Raw genomic sequence first — 14,145 nt, forward strand, 5'->3', positions numbered from 1 at the left:
CTTATAACTAGATTCTTTTCATATCTATCCATATGCGTCCGGAGATGTCAAGGAAATGGATATGTTGGGCTTACAGCAGACGCAAACTTTCATCGTCTTTACGATAAGTCATAAACAAGCACCTACGTTGCTTGTGGAGGCAGCAAGTTCAGTACCAGCACTTAGTTCTATCACTAATTTATTAAGTTTTTTGAATGCGACCAAGTTGTAAAAGTCCAATACGTACGTACGTAGACCCTTTGAATATTGTCATATATTACACATGCAATCGTAATGTGCAGAGTGAAATAGAGTCGCAGCTTGCATGCACTGACATTGATTAATTGCCTCTGATCTCCTTTCAGCAGTTTCTGATTAGCTATCAGATCAGAAAAGGCAAGCTATGAACATCAAGATTGCCAGAAAGGATTACGGTCTTTATTCTCTTTGGTAAAGAAGGATCAGTTGTTGCTTTAGCTGGAGACTCATATAGCATAATATATATATATATATATATATATATATATATATATATATATCACCATGAAATTCTATTTTTAGTGGAAGTACTAGCTCAACAAGTTTGGCATACGCTCTTTTGAGAGAGAGAGAGAGAGTCAATTTGAGCATGGGTAAAGAAGAAGTTTCCAAAAAGGATTAGTGAAAAAGACATTAAAGATTGCAGCTGAGCACCAAGAACTGAATAGAAATACCAACAACCAGTACCTTCTGAGATGGATGTTTTTAAACTTTCTAACAAGTTTGTTACCTCACCGAGAGAATGGCATGAAGGGTGTTAGTGCGAACGTAAAGGTGAAAATTCTTGACTCCCATCCAACGCAAGAGAAAATTGTTGTTTGATTCTAAGCAGGTGGGGAACTTTAGAGAACCTTTTTATGAGTCTATTACACAAAATTTCTCTTTGGTATATATGGTATGGCCAAAGTGGTAGGATACTCCATGAATGGCTCTGGCTCTTTCCAGACATGCTTAACTTGCTCGTAAATCTTTCTGCTTTTGGTGACAAAGTTAGCCATACATTTACGTAAGATGTTTAAAGGGACCTAATTATCTCTTGCGATAAAGAAGTTAATGACACAAGGCAAATCATGTATGGATGAAAACAACTGAACAGTAAGAATTAGATAAGGGCCTGCCGAGCCGAGCTCAATGCTTGTACTTGTAAACCGATTGGGGCAGAAGTATGTAAAATGAATTCAGATGGGATGATAAAATGAGATGAAAATTAATTAAATTATTATTCACTTATTAAAAAAAAGAAAAAAGAATTAGATGAGGGGCCCTTTGGGAATTACATTATTCTAACGAATCTGTCTGTCTCACATGCTGCCGCCTGATCCCATTTCAAAATATTCAAATCCCAATGTCATTGAAATGAAATCAAACCATCAACACCAAGCACCTAATCTAAACCTGAGAAAGATTCAAGCTTTTTCATTATTTAATAGTTTCTTACATATTGATTTTCGGTATTAGAATATTATCAACCATTAGTTTAGTTCCTTTCTGGATCACCCATTTTCCTGCTCGTTCAAGCAACGGCTCTGATACACTGTACGTTAGCTTTCATTGCAATCCATGGTCCCACTCTCGACCTCTCTCTGTTTTATGCTTAAAAATGGCCAACAAGAACCAAAACGAGCCTCCATTTCCCAACAACAACCTCACAACCGCAAAGCCTCCTTCAAATGTAAGTTTTGATTTACTCTTTCGTAACTTATAGTCATAATTCCAAAACCTGGGTTCAAGCTTCTCGAATTTTTCATTAATGGATTGCTTTTGTTTTTCTCTTTTGGGTTAGACTGTTATTCTTAGATTTTCTATTTGGTGGAATTTCTTTTGGGGTTTTTCAGAAGTGGTGCGTTGGTGATGAGAAAATGGTTGGGACGGCAAACAATGGGAGGAGCAGGCAAGCGTTTTCGGTCGTGAATGGAGGGCAAGATCTCGGCCCGAACAGTGCTCCGGCTAGCAATGCAGGTTCAGAGTGTGGAGGGATTGAGTTGACCAGAGAGGAAGTTGAAGCACTGTTGAATGAGAAACCAAAAAGGAAGGATAGATTCAATCTTAAGGTTAGGGGGGATTTTAGTATTGAGGTCGTCGTGTTAAAAAAATGTTTCCTCTTTCTCTCTCTTCTCTTTAACTGCTGTTCTTTTATTGGATTTTGAACCTTGTTGCATCAAATTTATTTCTTTTTGAATGGTTGGATTTCTAGGAAAGATGTGATAACATGGTGGAGTACATTAAGAGGCTCAAATTATGCATCAAATGGTTCCAAGAGCTTGAAGGACACTACATATTTGAGCAAGAGAAGCTGCTGAACGCGCTGGAGTCAGCCAAACAAAATTGTGATGAAATGGGTATACGATTGATTTCTTTTGTTTCATTGAGTTCTATTTTAATTTTCTTGATGACATAAATAGATAGATTTGTTTGATTTTAGAGGTACTGATGAAAAACAAGGAAGAAGAACTGAATTCAATTATCTTGGAGCTAAGAAAGAGTTACGCTTCTTTACAAGATAAATTTATGAAGGAAGAATTGGATAAGTTGGTAAGTACGGCCGAAATGCTATAGTCATGAAGTTCTTGTTTGAATGAGTGCTGTTTATAAACTATAAAATGTTTTGAATTCCAAAATCAGGCTGCAATGGACTCTCTTACAAAAGAAAAAGAGGCTAGACTTAATTTTGAGAGGACACAAGCTTCTCTTTCGGAAGAGCTTGCCAGAGCTCAACGAGAGCTTTTAAGTGCTAATCAGAAGGTAAAACAGAAAACGTTTCTCTGACCTTGTCCTTCCCCTTTTAGTTATATTTATTGAAGTACTGTTATTAAATGTTTGCGTTTGGGTTTGCTGAATTATGCAGATATCATCGCTTAATGATATGTACAGGCGCTTACAGGATTACAACACAAGCTTACAGCAGTACAATGGTAAACTGCACACGGACCTTTCTACAGTTGAGGATGAGCTTAAGCGTGTAGAGAAAGACAAGGCTACTATAGTTGAAAACCTCAGCATGTTAAGGGGTCAACTTACTTTGTCCAGAGTGAGATTCTTTTTCCTACGGACAATTATCCATTGCATAAGGCATATAACTTCTTTTCGTTTGATGAACAATGACTTATCTTATGGTAAGACTGTAAGAGTACATGGCTGGTACGTCATGAGATTGCCAAAGAACTTGGTGTGACAATCGTTTAACCAAGGAAATGGTGCATTCTTTTGTGAAAGAACCAACTTTAACACTGCTGATAGATTGCGTGTGTTGAAATTTTTTAGAAACCTCATAGACAACTAGGCTCTGATCCTAAGTATCACTTTTATCAGACTAGTGCAAGATTGGGAAGTGGAATTGGTCCCTGTGCTTCTCAACCTACTTTATTCCACTTAGGTTTATAAAACATTGGGATTATAAAACGAGATGAATCATTGAAGAAGAAAAATGTATGAAGTCAAATCTTTTTATCAAATGTTACACCCTGCAGCTAGACCTTCCTTTCCTTGGAAAATTATAAATTTATATGACAGAGTAAGTCTCCCATAAGAGTGTCATTCTGTGTATGGACGATAACATTAGGGAAGATCTTAACTACGTATGAACAGGCATAAATGGTGATGGGCTAGTGTTATATGTGCAAGAAGAGGAAAGAAACTCTTGATCATTTGTTGTCTCATTGTAAGGTGGCTAGGGCCTTGAGGGTCTCAGTATTCTGGCTTCTTGAGATTGAGTAGGTGATACCTCAAAGGGTGGTGGGGTTATTGGCTGGCTCAGAGAGGTAAAATGGAATGCAATTTCCCCGTAGAGGCATGGGGATGAATCATTTGTACTTAATGCAGAGTATTTGGAAGGAATGTGACACTCACCACTTAGAAGATTGCAAAGGATGCTATTAGAGTTAAAAACCTCTATGCGCAATTGAGAAAGAATGCTCACAACAATGATCACTTTTCTTCTTTTGTAGTTATTTTTTACTTGATTTCTCCTTCTTTGCTTTAATGAGGTGTTTTCCTTTGTACACTCCGTGTGTACTTAGGTTGCACCCTAGCTATTTTTAATGAAATTTGGTATCTTTACTTATATGTATATAAAAAATGTCACAATAGTTCAAGCTGCTAGGATGTAGACCCACAATGCTCATCAAGATCACAAATATACTGACAATAATAGTTGTTTTATGAAAGCTTGTCTTAGGAAAAATTTTGAAAATATTTGGAAGTTATCTGTGTTATGTTCTGATCGAGGTTGTTGTAAATATAACAAATATGTGGAGGAAATTTTGCATAGAAAATATGGCAGATAGTTTTTGATATGTAAAGGTTTTACTTTGGAATGTGTAGCTAAAATAAATGAGCAAGTCCCCTCAATAATTTTAGGTTGAAGAGTGAAATTTCTCATTCCTTCTTACTTCAATTTTTATTTTTATGGTTGCTTTTATAATTTTATTATGAAAAGGAATTTGATGTTTATAGGCTTCTCAAGATGAGGCTATAAAGCAAAAGGATGCTTTGGTGAATGAGGTTGCTTTTCTTAGGGTGGAGCTACACCAAGTGAGAGATGATCGTGATCGCTTGCTGTCACAAGTGCAGATTTTAACAACTGATGCCACGAAATATAAAGAGTCTACAGAAAAATATAGTGTCGAGTTGGACATCCTGACAACAAAAGTGAATCAATTAGAGGTTGATCTTCCTGTTTCAGTAACATCATTCGTTTTATTGTTTATTAATATCTTAGGGCTTTACTCTTAAAAAGACAGGGTTGTGAGACGTAGGGTTTCTTTTACAGATGACGTGTTCATCACAAAATAACCAAATAGTGGTTCTGAAGAACCAGCTATCTACTGCAGAGGAGAAATTGCAGGTAATGATATAAAGTCGAGCAAACATTTGTTGTCATGGGAATTTTATTGTATTAGGAATATGTGCCATATGGTTTTTGGAACTAAAGGCATGAACCATTTGATCATGTTGGTAGATTTATAACTATGACCAAATTTTCTCTCTTTCTAGGTTTCTGATTCATCTGCAGTTGAGACAAGAACTGAATTTGAAGGGCAAAAGAAACTCATAAATGAATTACAAAATCGCCTGGCAGATGCGGAATTCAAACTTGTGGAAGGAGAGATGCTACGTAAAAAATTACATAATACTATATTGGTAATGTTCTTTTGCGACAATCTTTTTTTTTTTTTTTTTTTAATATCGGGGGGAACCTTTCCAAGGTAGGGCCCTTCAGACCCACAATTGCAGAGTAAACCCCGGTCCCGTAATTAAATGCGAAAATCTTTATATTAGCAGCAATATGTATGACTTACTAAACTGCTTATGTTGTAGGAACTAAAAGGGAACATTCGAGTATTCTGCAGAGTGCGGCCTATTTTGCCTGATGATGGTATTACCACAGAAGGAAAGGTTCTCTCTTATCCCACTTCGGTAGAAGCTCTTGGACGGGGAATTGATGTGGTGCAAAATGGTACATTCTTTGGAGGAGAAATATTGGACTATTTGTTTTTTCTCCTCATAATATTGATTACTTGAAATATTCAAATCAGGTCTTGAAAATTAAGAACTCATGTAAGTATATATTGTAATCAGGGCAAAAACATTCCTTCACATTTGACAAAGTTTTTATGCCTGACACAAGACAAGATGATATTTTTGTCGAAATCTCACAGCTCGTACAAAGCGCTCTCGATGGTTATAAGGTGATTTATGAAGCTCCATCTCGTTTAATGTTGAAGTCAAAATTTGTGTACTTATATAAAGAATAGTATCTTAAATTGAATTAGTCGTAATAACTTAAACTTTAAGTTGGATAGTCAACTATGGAAAAGCATCGTGGTTCTCAATAATGTGTTGTTTGTGTCTGATTAGAATTCTGGGAACTAACAAGCAAGCAAAAAGGCCACTAAAAATACTTCAACATCCCATCAATTCTATTATACTTACAGAACTTTACTCATAAACTTCAGAAGCGGGTCTTAAAATTGGAACTTCATTAGTCAGTGATTAGTAGTTAGAATTTTTTTAAACATGTATCTCTTTGAATCCCAGTCTACTTTGCTAGTATAATGTACACTAGATATAATTTCCACCATATTTGCCTTAAGAAATAGTTGGTGCTTTTGTGTTTCAGGTTTGCATTTTTGCCTATGGTCAAACTGGTTCTGGCAAAACTTATACCATGATGGGTAGGCCAGGACATCTTGAGCAAAAAGGTCTGATACCCCGTTCACTAGAACAAATATTTCAAACTAGGCAATCTCTTCAACCTCAAGGTTGGAAATATGAAATGCAGGTGAGTAAGAATAGTTTTTCATTTGCAGAATAACTGAAAGTATTCTTATGTGTTATTATTGAAAATTTGACTTTCAGAAATATCTGTAGGTATCAATGTTGGAAATATATAATGAAACGATTCGTGATTTGTTATCAACAAATCGATCATCTTCAACAGAAAATGCTGTTTCTGCAAAGCAATATGCAATTAAACATGATGCAAATGGAAACACGCATGTCTCTGATCTTACAATTGTGGATGTCCGAAGTGCGAAAGAGGTTTCATTCCTTCTAGATCATGCTGCACAGAGCAGGTAACCATTCATAATATGCATTCCAAGCTTAATTTTCAATTTTGAAATTCGTTTCTGCTTCATAAATTATATTTTGTTTTATAGTTTTGTAGTTTTGTAAGGGATGGCTATTCAATCAAATTGTAAGGTTCTGAGTTTTGTTCCATTTCGTATATTTGTATGGATCCGTATATATATGTTTAGCATTTGAATTCCCTTGGTGGTATAAGCATTTGTTAGATGTGATCCAATTTCATATAGTAAATGTTGTTTAAACTATACATGTAAACTACAATGCAATATTTTGATATTGTGTTCTTCTTTCACTAATTTTTGTCCCAAAGTTCCCTATACTTCAATTAAAGGGTTTGTTGTCATAAATATTTTACTTGTATCCTTTTAGGTCTGTAGGCAAGACCCAGATGAATGAGCAATCATCGAGAAGTCATTTTGTTTTCACCCTCAAAATATTCGGTGTTAACGAGGTACAAACATTTACCTGCTTCATGTAACCTCCACTAGCATGTATTGCTCATGAAAAGAAGAGAAGAAGAAGCAAAATCCACTAGTATATCTCATATGTCTCTCGTCTGTTTCTCAGATATTGTCTTTATTGAAACTTATTTTTATTAACTTCCACTCAATGTACTAGAGCACTGAACAACAAGTACAAGGAGTTTTGAATCTTATCGATCTTGCTGGGAGTGAGCGTCTTTCTAAAAGTGGATCAACTGGGGACCGACTGAAAGAAACTCAAGTACCAATGCAAACTATTCTGATTGCCGTTTCTTTTAAATTTTGATCATGTCGTTTTAATGAATCAATTGTTTCTTTTACGCATCTGGAACAGGCAATCAATAAAAGTTTATCATCCCTAAGTGATGTTATATTTGCATTGGCAAAGAAGGAGGACCACATACCCTTTAGGAACTCGAAGCTTACATATCTTCTTCAGGTAATTTATTTAGAGAATAATGAAGTCAATCTAGTTTTAATTATTGAGGCACTCTTTAATACCCTAGTTTCACCATGGATGACATGGAGTGTCTCTCTTCATATGATAGAAGAAATTCAAGGGTTGTCCTTGAAAATGCTTGGAAGAAAAATAAAAATGCTTTTGCAGTTTAGTGTTGTGTCTCTTTTATGAACAACATTTTGTGCTTTATTGACTTCCCTTCTTTCTAGACATGGCAACATATGTGTGAATTATCATCACAACTGGTCACCAAATGGAGAATCGCTAGTAGGATTTTGTAAGTCAAGTCCAGGTGGTTGAGATGAAAGTTGGGATCTAATTTCTTGCCCAATTTAGCCATTCCCCGGACCAGAAGTATACTTGTATTAGAATGATATCATTGTCTATGCTACTTTTATGTGATCAGGACAAAGAGCAAGCTAATCACTACCTCTGATGAATTTGACTTTTTATTGTTTCTCTTTCAAGAGACTCTTTGTTGGAAAGATTGGCAACGAATATATTACCATTTTGAAAGAGGAATTTCAACCTTTGTTTTAAGGACAATTTCAACGTTTGTATTTTTGTTTTAAGGCAAAGAAACAGACTGTTGCTAAAATACTGTTTTCTTGGTATTGGTTGGATATGATCATCGTAGATGTTCTAATCCTGTTTAATCACTGGTGAACCCAGCCTTGTTTAGGTGGGGACTCAAAGACATTGATGTTTGTAAACATCTCTCCGGAGCCCTCCTCAGCGGGTGAGTCACTTTGCTCACTTCGTTTTGCAGCCCGGGTAAATGCTTGTGAGATTGGGACTCCTCGACGTCAAACCAACATGCGGCCTTCAGATTCACGCTTAAGCTATGGCTGATTTTTTTTTGATAGATTAATGATTCTTTTTCTATTCTAGGCACCTAAGTTTTCTGTATCAATGATAAAAGTATCAAAGAGATGCATAATCCTGATGTAGGGTTTATTTGTATATATAAGAAAATATTGAGTTTGTATTAATTTAAGAGTATAAATTTATGATTTCTAAACTCTAATTATGCTGAGACTGGTTTTTGCTGATATTCCCTCCTTTCATTGGCCAAGCAATAGCCCGAGCGATCAAGACCCTGAAGCTCAATTACTCCCTTCAGTACAACTATAGGATTTCCTCCTCGACTGACTTACCTGTACTAGATGGGATGGTGAAGGAACAACCTATTCCATAAGACGCACTGCAGTCGCATCTTTATTGTTTTGAAGTGAAACTGACCATGAAACCAAAATGTCCCTACAGGACATCTGATAAAATTGGAACCATACAAGGAAGATTACCATGGACATCTGAGCAAGGATAGATTCCTATGGCCCCTGTGCAAGAATCATATGAACAAATCGAGAAATGGACCATGAAACCGAAACCAGAGCTTTGAAACATACTATGATGCCTGTTTTGTTATTCATTCAGAAAACAAAAAAGGGCCATTTATTTATGGGAAGTTAACTGATTAAATATACTTGTTAAAAATTAAGGGGAGGGCATCGTGCAATCCAATTTGTGTTTTAGCACTGCAAAAATTGAGTACATTGATCATGTGTAAATCAGGCCAGCTGATTAACAGATTATGCCATTCGTTCCATGACCTCTTGGAGTATAACGGTTGTGTCCCGATAATATGATTCTGTCTGAGGCAGATTCTTCTTCTTGGCAGCATCTTCAAGCTGTCAACACATGATTTTACAGTTCTTTAAACAGCTCTGGTTTGAAGAATAGACATGGGAAGTTTTGAACTTTTATGTGAACCGATTTACCTTTTCGAAGCTGTCGAACAATCTGTTAGCCAGATCCAACAGAGGTTGCTTTTCATTCACTGGTGCAGCTGAGATCACTTTATCGAAATCGTAGTACATGAAGGTGGACTTGAGTCGTAGATACCTCCTGACATAGTTTAAAGTATCTTGTCCGACCAAATCCGCCATTGCTAAGAGATCAAATGCATATTTCCTCAGTCGATAGGCACTACCTTTGATTCCAATATTAGCCATATAGATTCCCTTCTTCAGAAATGAACGAGTACCCGTTTTCTCATTTGCAATCTCTATTAAGCAAAAGAAACAGTTAGGAAACGCGAAAAGGAGCCCTTTCTACCGAAGCAAGAAGACCGAGCAAACTGCAGAGTTTTATGAACTGAAAGCTTACGTACCGTTGTAGACAGGCGGCACAGGTAAAGGTCCGTCGATCCAGAAGCCATTGTCGGCTAGAGATATCATCCCATTGGCTGAATTTCCGATAAGAGCTATGGACAGAAGGCTTATTGCTAATCTTCTTGTAGTTTGTGTTGGGTGTGTTCCAAGATCCTCGCTTTTCTTGCCTAGAAATCCAACTATTTTCACTCTGTTTGAGGTCCGTTTGACGTTGGGAAGCTTTGGAAGGGCTGGGAGAGTTTTGGAGATTCCATTTATGTCTGCCATGCGAGCCATTGTGGAGGAACTGAAGTGATACAATGAGACTTCTTTTTTCCGTTAAATCCGTTTGGCAAAGTACCGGCCACTACTGACCACCGGTAAAGGATATCCTTAGGGAGGACTGTTTGGTCAATTTGCCAATAGAGATTTATTTTTCGCTTTTCGAGCAAAAGCAGAGATCTTCCTCTTTTGGCATCTAAGAATTATTTTATTATTAAGTCAGCAGGTAAATAATATAATTTATATTTTTTAAATAATAAAATTTGATTTGTAAAATTTAAAATTTAAATTAAATTATATTATGTAAATATTTGATTCAGTATATTCTATATACTGATTTGAGAATATAATTTTTTAATAAGATATAGAATAAAGTATATTTTATATACTGACTTAAGAATAGAATAAGAATTTTGATGTTGTCTCTAATATTACATTTTCTTTTTTATAATTTATATAAAATATATTTGAAAAAAATTATGTTTAATCTCAAAATCTTATCTATTTTGTAATTTAATCACATATTTTCTTTTTTTTCCTTTCTTGAAAGTCCGTACATTTCCTTTCTGTTGGGTGCGAGTGGGCTTAGGAGAAGAAGGCTGAGGCTGATGTGTTGTTAAGAGGGCTCCAAGCCCAAACCCAAGAAAAGCCATTTACTAGGGCGAAGGATGGGTGAAGAGTCCCAACACCGCACCACAGTTCACGACACGAGACACCACCAGCTCCAGCCACCAGTCCAAACCCCCAAAGGTCAAGGCCGAAACTCCTTTCCCCACGCCCTCACCTCACTCAGATTCTCTTTTCCCGAGAAAAAAAAACTACCCTCCCTCTTTTTTCTCTCACCAAGCCCTCCCTCACCCATCGGCTTCTGTTTGTTACTCTGTATAACGGATTCTCCGCCGGGAAACCTGAATTTTCCGGCAAACTCAACCCCTAACCGAAATGGTCTCCCCTGAAAATACCAACTGGCTTTACGATTATGACTTGATCGAAGATATCCCTGTCACCGATGGGCATTTCTCTGCTTCCAACCCGGGATTCTCCTGGCCCGCACAGGCCCTGAATGGTTCTTCTAATGTCAGGTACTAAACTTCTCTACCTCTCGCAATTAGGGTTTTTTTACTTTGTTTCATTGAGCAATTTAGGGCTTTTAAAAAATAAAAATGAAAAATTTCCTTCGTTGGGTTTTGTTTCCCGGATTTGTATTGTGTTTAATCTGCTGCTTGCGGTTTGGTTATTGGGCTGAAATTTTTGGTTCAAAGTTGATGGATGAGAAGGCAAATGGTAATTTTTAACTGTTTTGTGTTATAATTTCCGTATTGTTTAGTTTTGATTTCGTGTATTTGAGATGATTGAGAATTTGATGATTATGTAGGAAAACTAGTCATTGGATACTTTTGATGTTTACCAGAGCCTGAGTCTGGCTTTGTACAATCTGCAGGTTGAAATGATTGTTTTAGTTGTACGTATGCCTGAGCATTTCTTTTTAACGCATTATTGATTGGAGTTGTAGGTAGTTTCTGGGGACAAGGTCCATGTTCGCTGACACGTTTTTGGTATTATTTTTTCTTTTTGGGAAATCTTTTTATGTGTGGGTAGTTAGACGTTGCTAAATTTGCTTTATCGAACTATACCTTCTTTTCTGTACCTAAAGTTGAGAGATATATCTATGGATTAAGTGATGGGGTAAAAATTTTTTGAAAAATTCTAAACATAAGCTCACACACCAAACTTATTTTTATCTTTTTATTTTTTATTTTTTTCTTTTACCAAATGTTTGGTATATGGATAATGAGTAGAAGAAGTCAATTAGTTTAAAAAGAATAAATCTAATTTTAAAAAAAAAAGTGTTGTGTGGTGTGTGGGCTTATGTGTAGTAAAGCTCGTGGCGGGGGGGGGGGGGGATGATTCGATACAGTAGCTCATTTCTGTTCATGCAACCATTTATATTTTGGAGATTGACCATTTCTTCTACCAGAGAAATGATAGTTGCAGTCGTGAGTGTGCAAGCACCACACAATCACTTCGAAAAAGTGAATAAATATGAGACCCACATGAAAAAAAATTAATTAATTTTTTAACATTAGACCCCATCTGAATAAATATGGGACCCACATGATTCGATATAGTAGCTCATTTCTGTCCACGCAACCATTTTTATTTTGGAGATTGACCATTTCTTCTACCAGAGAAATGATAGTTGCAATTGTGAGTGTGTAAGCGTCGCACAATCACTTCGAAAAAAGAGAATAAATATGGGACCCACATAAAAAAAATTAATTAATTTTTTAACATTAGACCTCACTCTTTTTCAAAGCGACTGTATGGCGCTTACACACTCCACGATTGTATGTAGCATTATTCTTATTTTATTAAGTTTTTTAATTTGCATCTGTGTGGTTACTGATGTCCTTTTGTTCTTGTTTGATGAAATGAGATGTGTCTAGTGTGGAGATTGATGGCTCATTGGGGGATTCAGATGGCATCAAGGACTGTGGCCCAAAGAAAAGGTACACATACAACTCCCTCTTTTCTCTTTTTCTTTAAATAAGATGAACAAAATCTTGAGCTACTTAAAACTGTGTTCACCAGTTTATGGGAAGGGCTACATGAATGTTTTTTCCCTATATCTGTGGGCTTTCAGAAGATTTTGAGCATATGATTTTGCTGAGTAGATTTTCTGGGTGAAAGTTTAACTATAGACGCATACATAGGCCAGAATCGAGGTAATTAGATGGAATCTTAACTTGAGGCTATCGATTATCACAACTGTGCTTTGTTAGACAATGGGTCCAAACTTGATTGTTAAAAGTATGATACATGGATCAATGAGTTTGTTATTGGATCTTCATTATCTGTCCCTCTGTATCTTCTGCAGGGGTAGATCTGAATTATGCTATGCATCTAGTTCCAAAGCTTCTCGGGAGAAGCTGAGGAGGGATAGACTGAATGACAAGTATTCTCTTGTTCTTCTTATTATTTTTCTTCTTTCTTCTTCCCCCCCTCATGCATGTTTTTGTGTTTGTGATGATTAGGTTTGTGGAATTGGGCTCTATTCTGGAGCCCGGGAGGCCTCCAAAAACGGACAAGGCTGCTATTTTAATTGACGCTGTCCGAATGGTGACTCAGTTACGGGGTGAAGCCCAGAAGTTGAAGGACTCAAATTCAAGTCTCCAGGAGAAGATTAAAGAGTTGAAGGTGAAGCTATTTTCATTTTTGTTCCATCCACACTACGTTTTTGTCGCTTCAAAAATGCCAGTGTCCAAAAGAGGAAACATGATCGCTTTCTGAGGCAAGTTCCATTCTGTACCTTGTGTAGGCTGAGAAAAATGAGCTTCGAGATGAGAAGCAGAGGCTGAAGGCAGAGAAAGAGAAGTTGGAGCAGCAACTGAAAGGCATGAATGCGCAACCTGGTTACTTGCCAGCTCCTCCTCCAATGCCTGCTGCATTTGCTGCTCAGGCCCAGGCCCCTGGCAGCAAGTTGGTGCCTTTCATTAGTTACCCAGGAGTCGCAATGTGGCAATTCATGCCACCTGCTGCAGTGGATACCTCACAGGATCATGTACTCCGCCCACCGGTTGCTTAGGTTGGTAGTCCAAGATGATTTGGACTCGAAAGTACATTTATGAAGGCGAAACTGTATTCGTTTTGTCATTCCTATTGCCTGTAGTAGGTTTTGCTCAAGTCTCATAAGCTGTAACTGGATTTTATGGGAAACTTTATTTTCTATCGAAGGTACATTTATGAATTGATGCCGGTATTTGCATGTAAATGTCAATAAGTTTGTCTGGCAATTATTGTTTCTGTTTTGACTGCAATCTGCTTTGATGGAGGCATCGTGCCTTTTGGGTTCTCCCGTTGGCACTGCAAGTTGAAGCGGATTTTGGCTCCACTCTATGAGGAAACAGCCTTTTTTGACCTTTTTGACATTTTGTTAACTGTAGAAAGTAGCAAGCATTGATCCAATAAGTACAAGACTCCTGATATGTTAAGATGGTATATTTTCGTACTTTTCATCCATGAGAATTTTTTCTGTGGAAACAACGGCCGAAACTATTTTTATCAGGATAATCAACTTGGTAAACGGATGTACTGTCGTGTACACGCATGTTAATCAAACCTCTGTGCGGTTTTTGGTTTGGGACAAATGTTGCAGCAACAA

At 36.9% G+C, this 14,145-nt stretch overlaps 3 protein-coding genes across 6 annotated transcripts; 2 read left to right on the forward strand and 1 right to left on the reverse strand.

Moving 5' to 3' along the window:
• Positions 1-1,399: 1,399 nt before the first annotated feature.
• LOC122282046 (kinesin-like protein KIN-14N) lies at positions 1,400-8,584 on the forward strand. Of its 2 annotated transcripts, none has more exons than XM_043093966.1 (17): positions 1,400-1,690; positions 1,854-2,069; positions 2,213-2,357; positions 2,441-2,550; positions 2,641-2,760; positions 2,864-3,046; positions 4,471-4,680; positions 4,787-4,861; positions 5,011-5,157; positions 5,335-5,473; positions 5,596-5,705; positions 6,137-6,298; positions 6,388-6,593; positions 6,976-7,057; positions 7,225-7,329; positions 7,423-7,527; positions 7,758-8,070. In XM_043093966.1, the coding sequence occupies exons 1-17, from the start codon at positions 1,619-1,621 to the stop codon at positions 7,827-7,829; spliced, it is 2,259 nt and encodes a 752-aa protein (XP_042949900.1). In that variant the 5' UTR covers positions 1,400-1,618; the 3' UTR covers positions 7,830-8,070. The 2 variants fall into 2 exon arrangements, with proteins under 2 accessions (XP_042949900.1, XP_042949899.1); XM_043093965.1 differs by lacking the exon at positions 7,758-8,070 and adding an exon at positions 8,221-8,584 and having other exon boundaries at positions 1,403-1,690.
• A 357-nt stretch (positions 8,585-8,941) lies between these two features.
• LOC122282047 (photosynthetic NDH subunit of lumenal location 3, chloroplastic) lies at positions 8,942-10,060 on the reverse strand. Its single transcript, XM_043093967.1, has 3 exons — positions 9,722-10,060; positions 9,330-9,616; positions 8,942-9,239 (listed from the first exon to the last, which is right to left on the reverse strand). The coding sequence occupies exons 1-3, from the start codon at positions 9,996-9,998 to the stop codon at positions 9,141-9,143; spliced, it is 663 nt and encodes a 220-aa protein (XP_042949901.1). The 5' UTR covers positions 9,999-10,060; the 3' UTR covers positions 8,942-9,140.
• Positions 10,061-10,647: 587 nt separating this feature from the next.
• Positions 10,648-13,777, forward strand: LOC122281053 (transcription factor ILR3-like). 3 transcript variants are annotated; one of them, XM_043092278.1, is made up of 5 exons: positions 10,649-11,065; positions 12,421-12,493; positions 12,862-12,939; positions 13,019-13,181; positions 13,303-13,777. In XM_043092278.1, the coding sequence occupies exons 1-5, from the start codon at positions 11,047-11,049 to the stop codon at positions 13,567-13,569; spliced, it is 600 nt and encodes a 199-aa protein (XP_042948212.1). In that variant the 5' UTR covers positions 10,649-11,046; the 3' UTR covers positions 13,570-13,777. The 3 variants fall into 3 exon arrangements, with proteins under 3 accessions (XP_042948211.1, XP_042948212.1, XP_042948210.1); XM_043092276.1 differs by having other exon boundaries at positions 12,431-12,493; XM_043092277.1 differs by lacking the exon at positions 12,862-12,939 and having other exon boundaries at positions 10,648-11,065; positions 12,431-12,493.
• Positions 13,778-14,145: the final 368 nt, after the last annotated feature.

The sequence above is a fragment of the Carya illinoinensis genome, chromosome 11 (assembly GCF_018687715.1).
Source record: "Carya illinoinensis cultivar Pawnee chromosome 11, C.illinoinensisPawnee_v1, whole genome shotgun sequence".
NCBI classification, from domain to species: Eukaryota; Viridiplantae; Streptophyta; class Magnoliopsida; order Fagales; family Juglandaceae; genus Carya; species Carya illinoinensis.

Excerpts from the sequence above, each read along its gene's own strand:
- LOC122282046 (XM_043093965.1), top strand. The coding sequence starts at position 1,619 with ATGGCCAACAAGAACCAAAACGAGCCTCCATTTCCCAACAACAACCTC. Across the intron at positions 2,358-2,440 it reads ACAAAATTGTGATGAAATGG|AGGTACTGATGAAAAACAAG; the intron begins GTATACGATTGA and ends GTTTGATTTTAG. Across the intron at positions 7,528-8,220 it reads AGCTTACATATCTTCTTCAG|CCTTGTTTAGGTGGGGACTC; the intron begins GTAATTTATTTA and ends TGGTGAACCCAG.
- LOC122282047 (XM_043093967.1), bottom strand. The coding sequence starts at position 9,998 with ATGGCTCGCATGGCAGACATAAATGGAATCTCCAAAACTCTCCCAGCC. Across the intron at positions 9,617-9,721 it reads TGTGCCGCCTGTCTACAACG|AGATTGCAAATGAGAAAACG; the intron begins GTACGTAAGCTT and ends TTTGCTTAATAG. Across the intron at positions 9,240-9,329 it reads TGTTCGACAGCTTCGAAAAG|CTTGAAGATGCTGCCAAGAA; the intron begins GTAAATCGGTTC and ends ATGTGTTGACAG.
- LOC122281053 (XM_043092276.1), top strand. The coding sequence starts at position 10,926 with ATGGTCTCCCCTGAAAATACCAACTGGCTTTACGATTATGACTTGATC. Across the intron at positions 12,940-13,018 it reads AGGGATAGACTGAATGACAA|GTTTGTGGAATTGGGCTCTA; the intron begins GTATTCTCTTGT and ends TGTGATGATTAG. Across the intron at positions 13,182-13,302 it reads AGAAGATTAAAGAGTTGAAG|GCTGAGAAAAATGAGCTTCG; the intron begins GTGAAGCTATTT and ends TACCTTGTGTAG.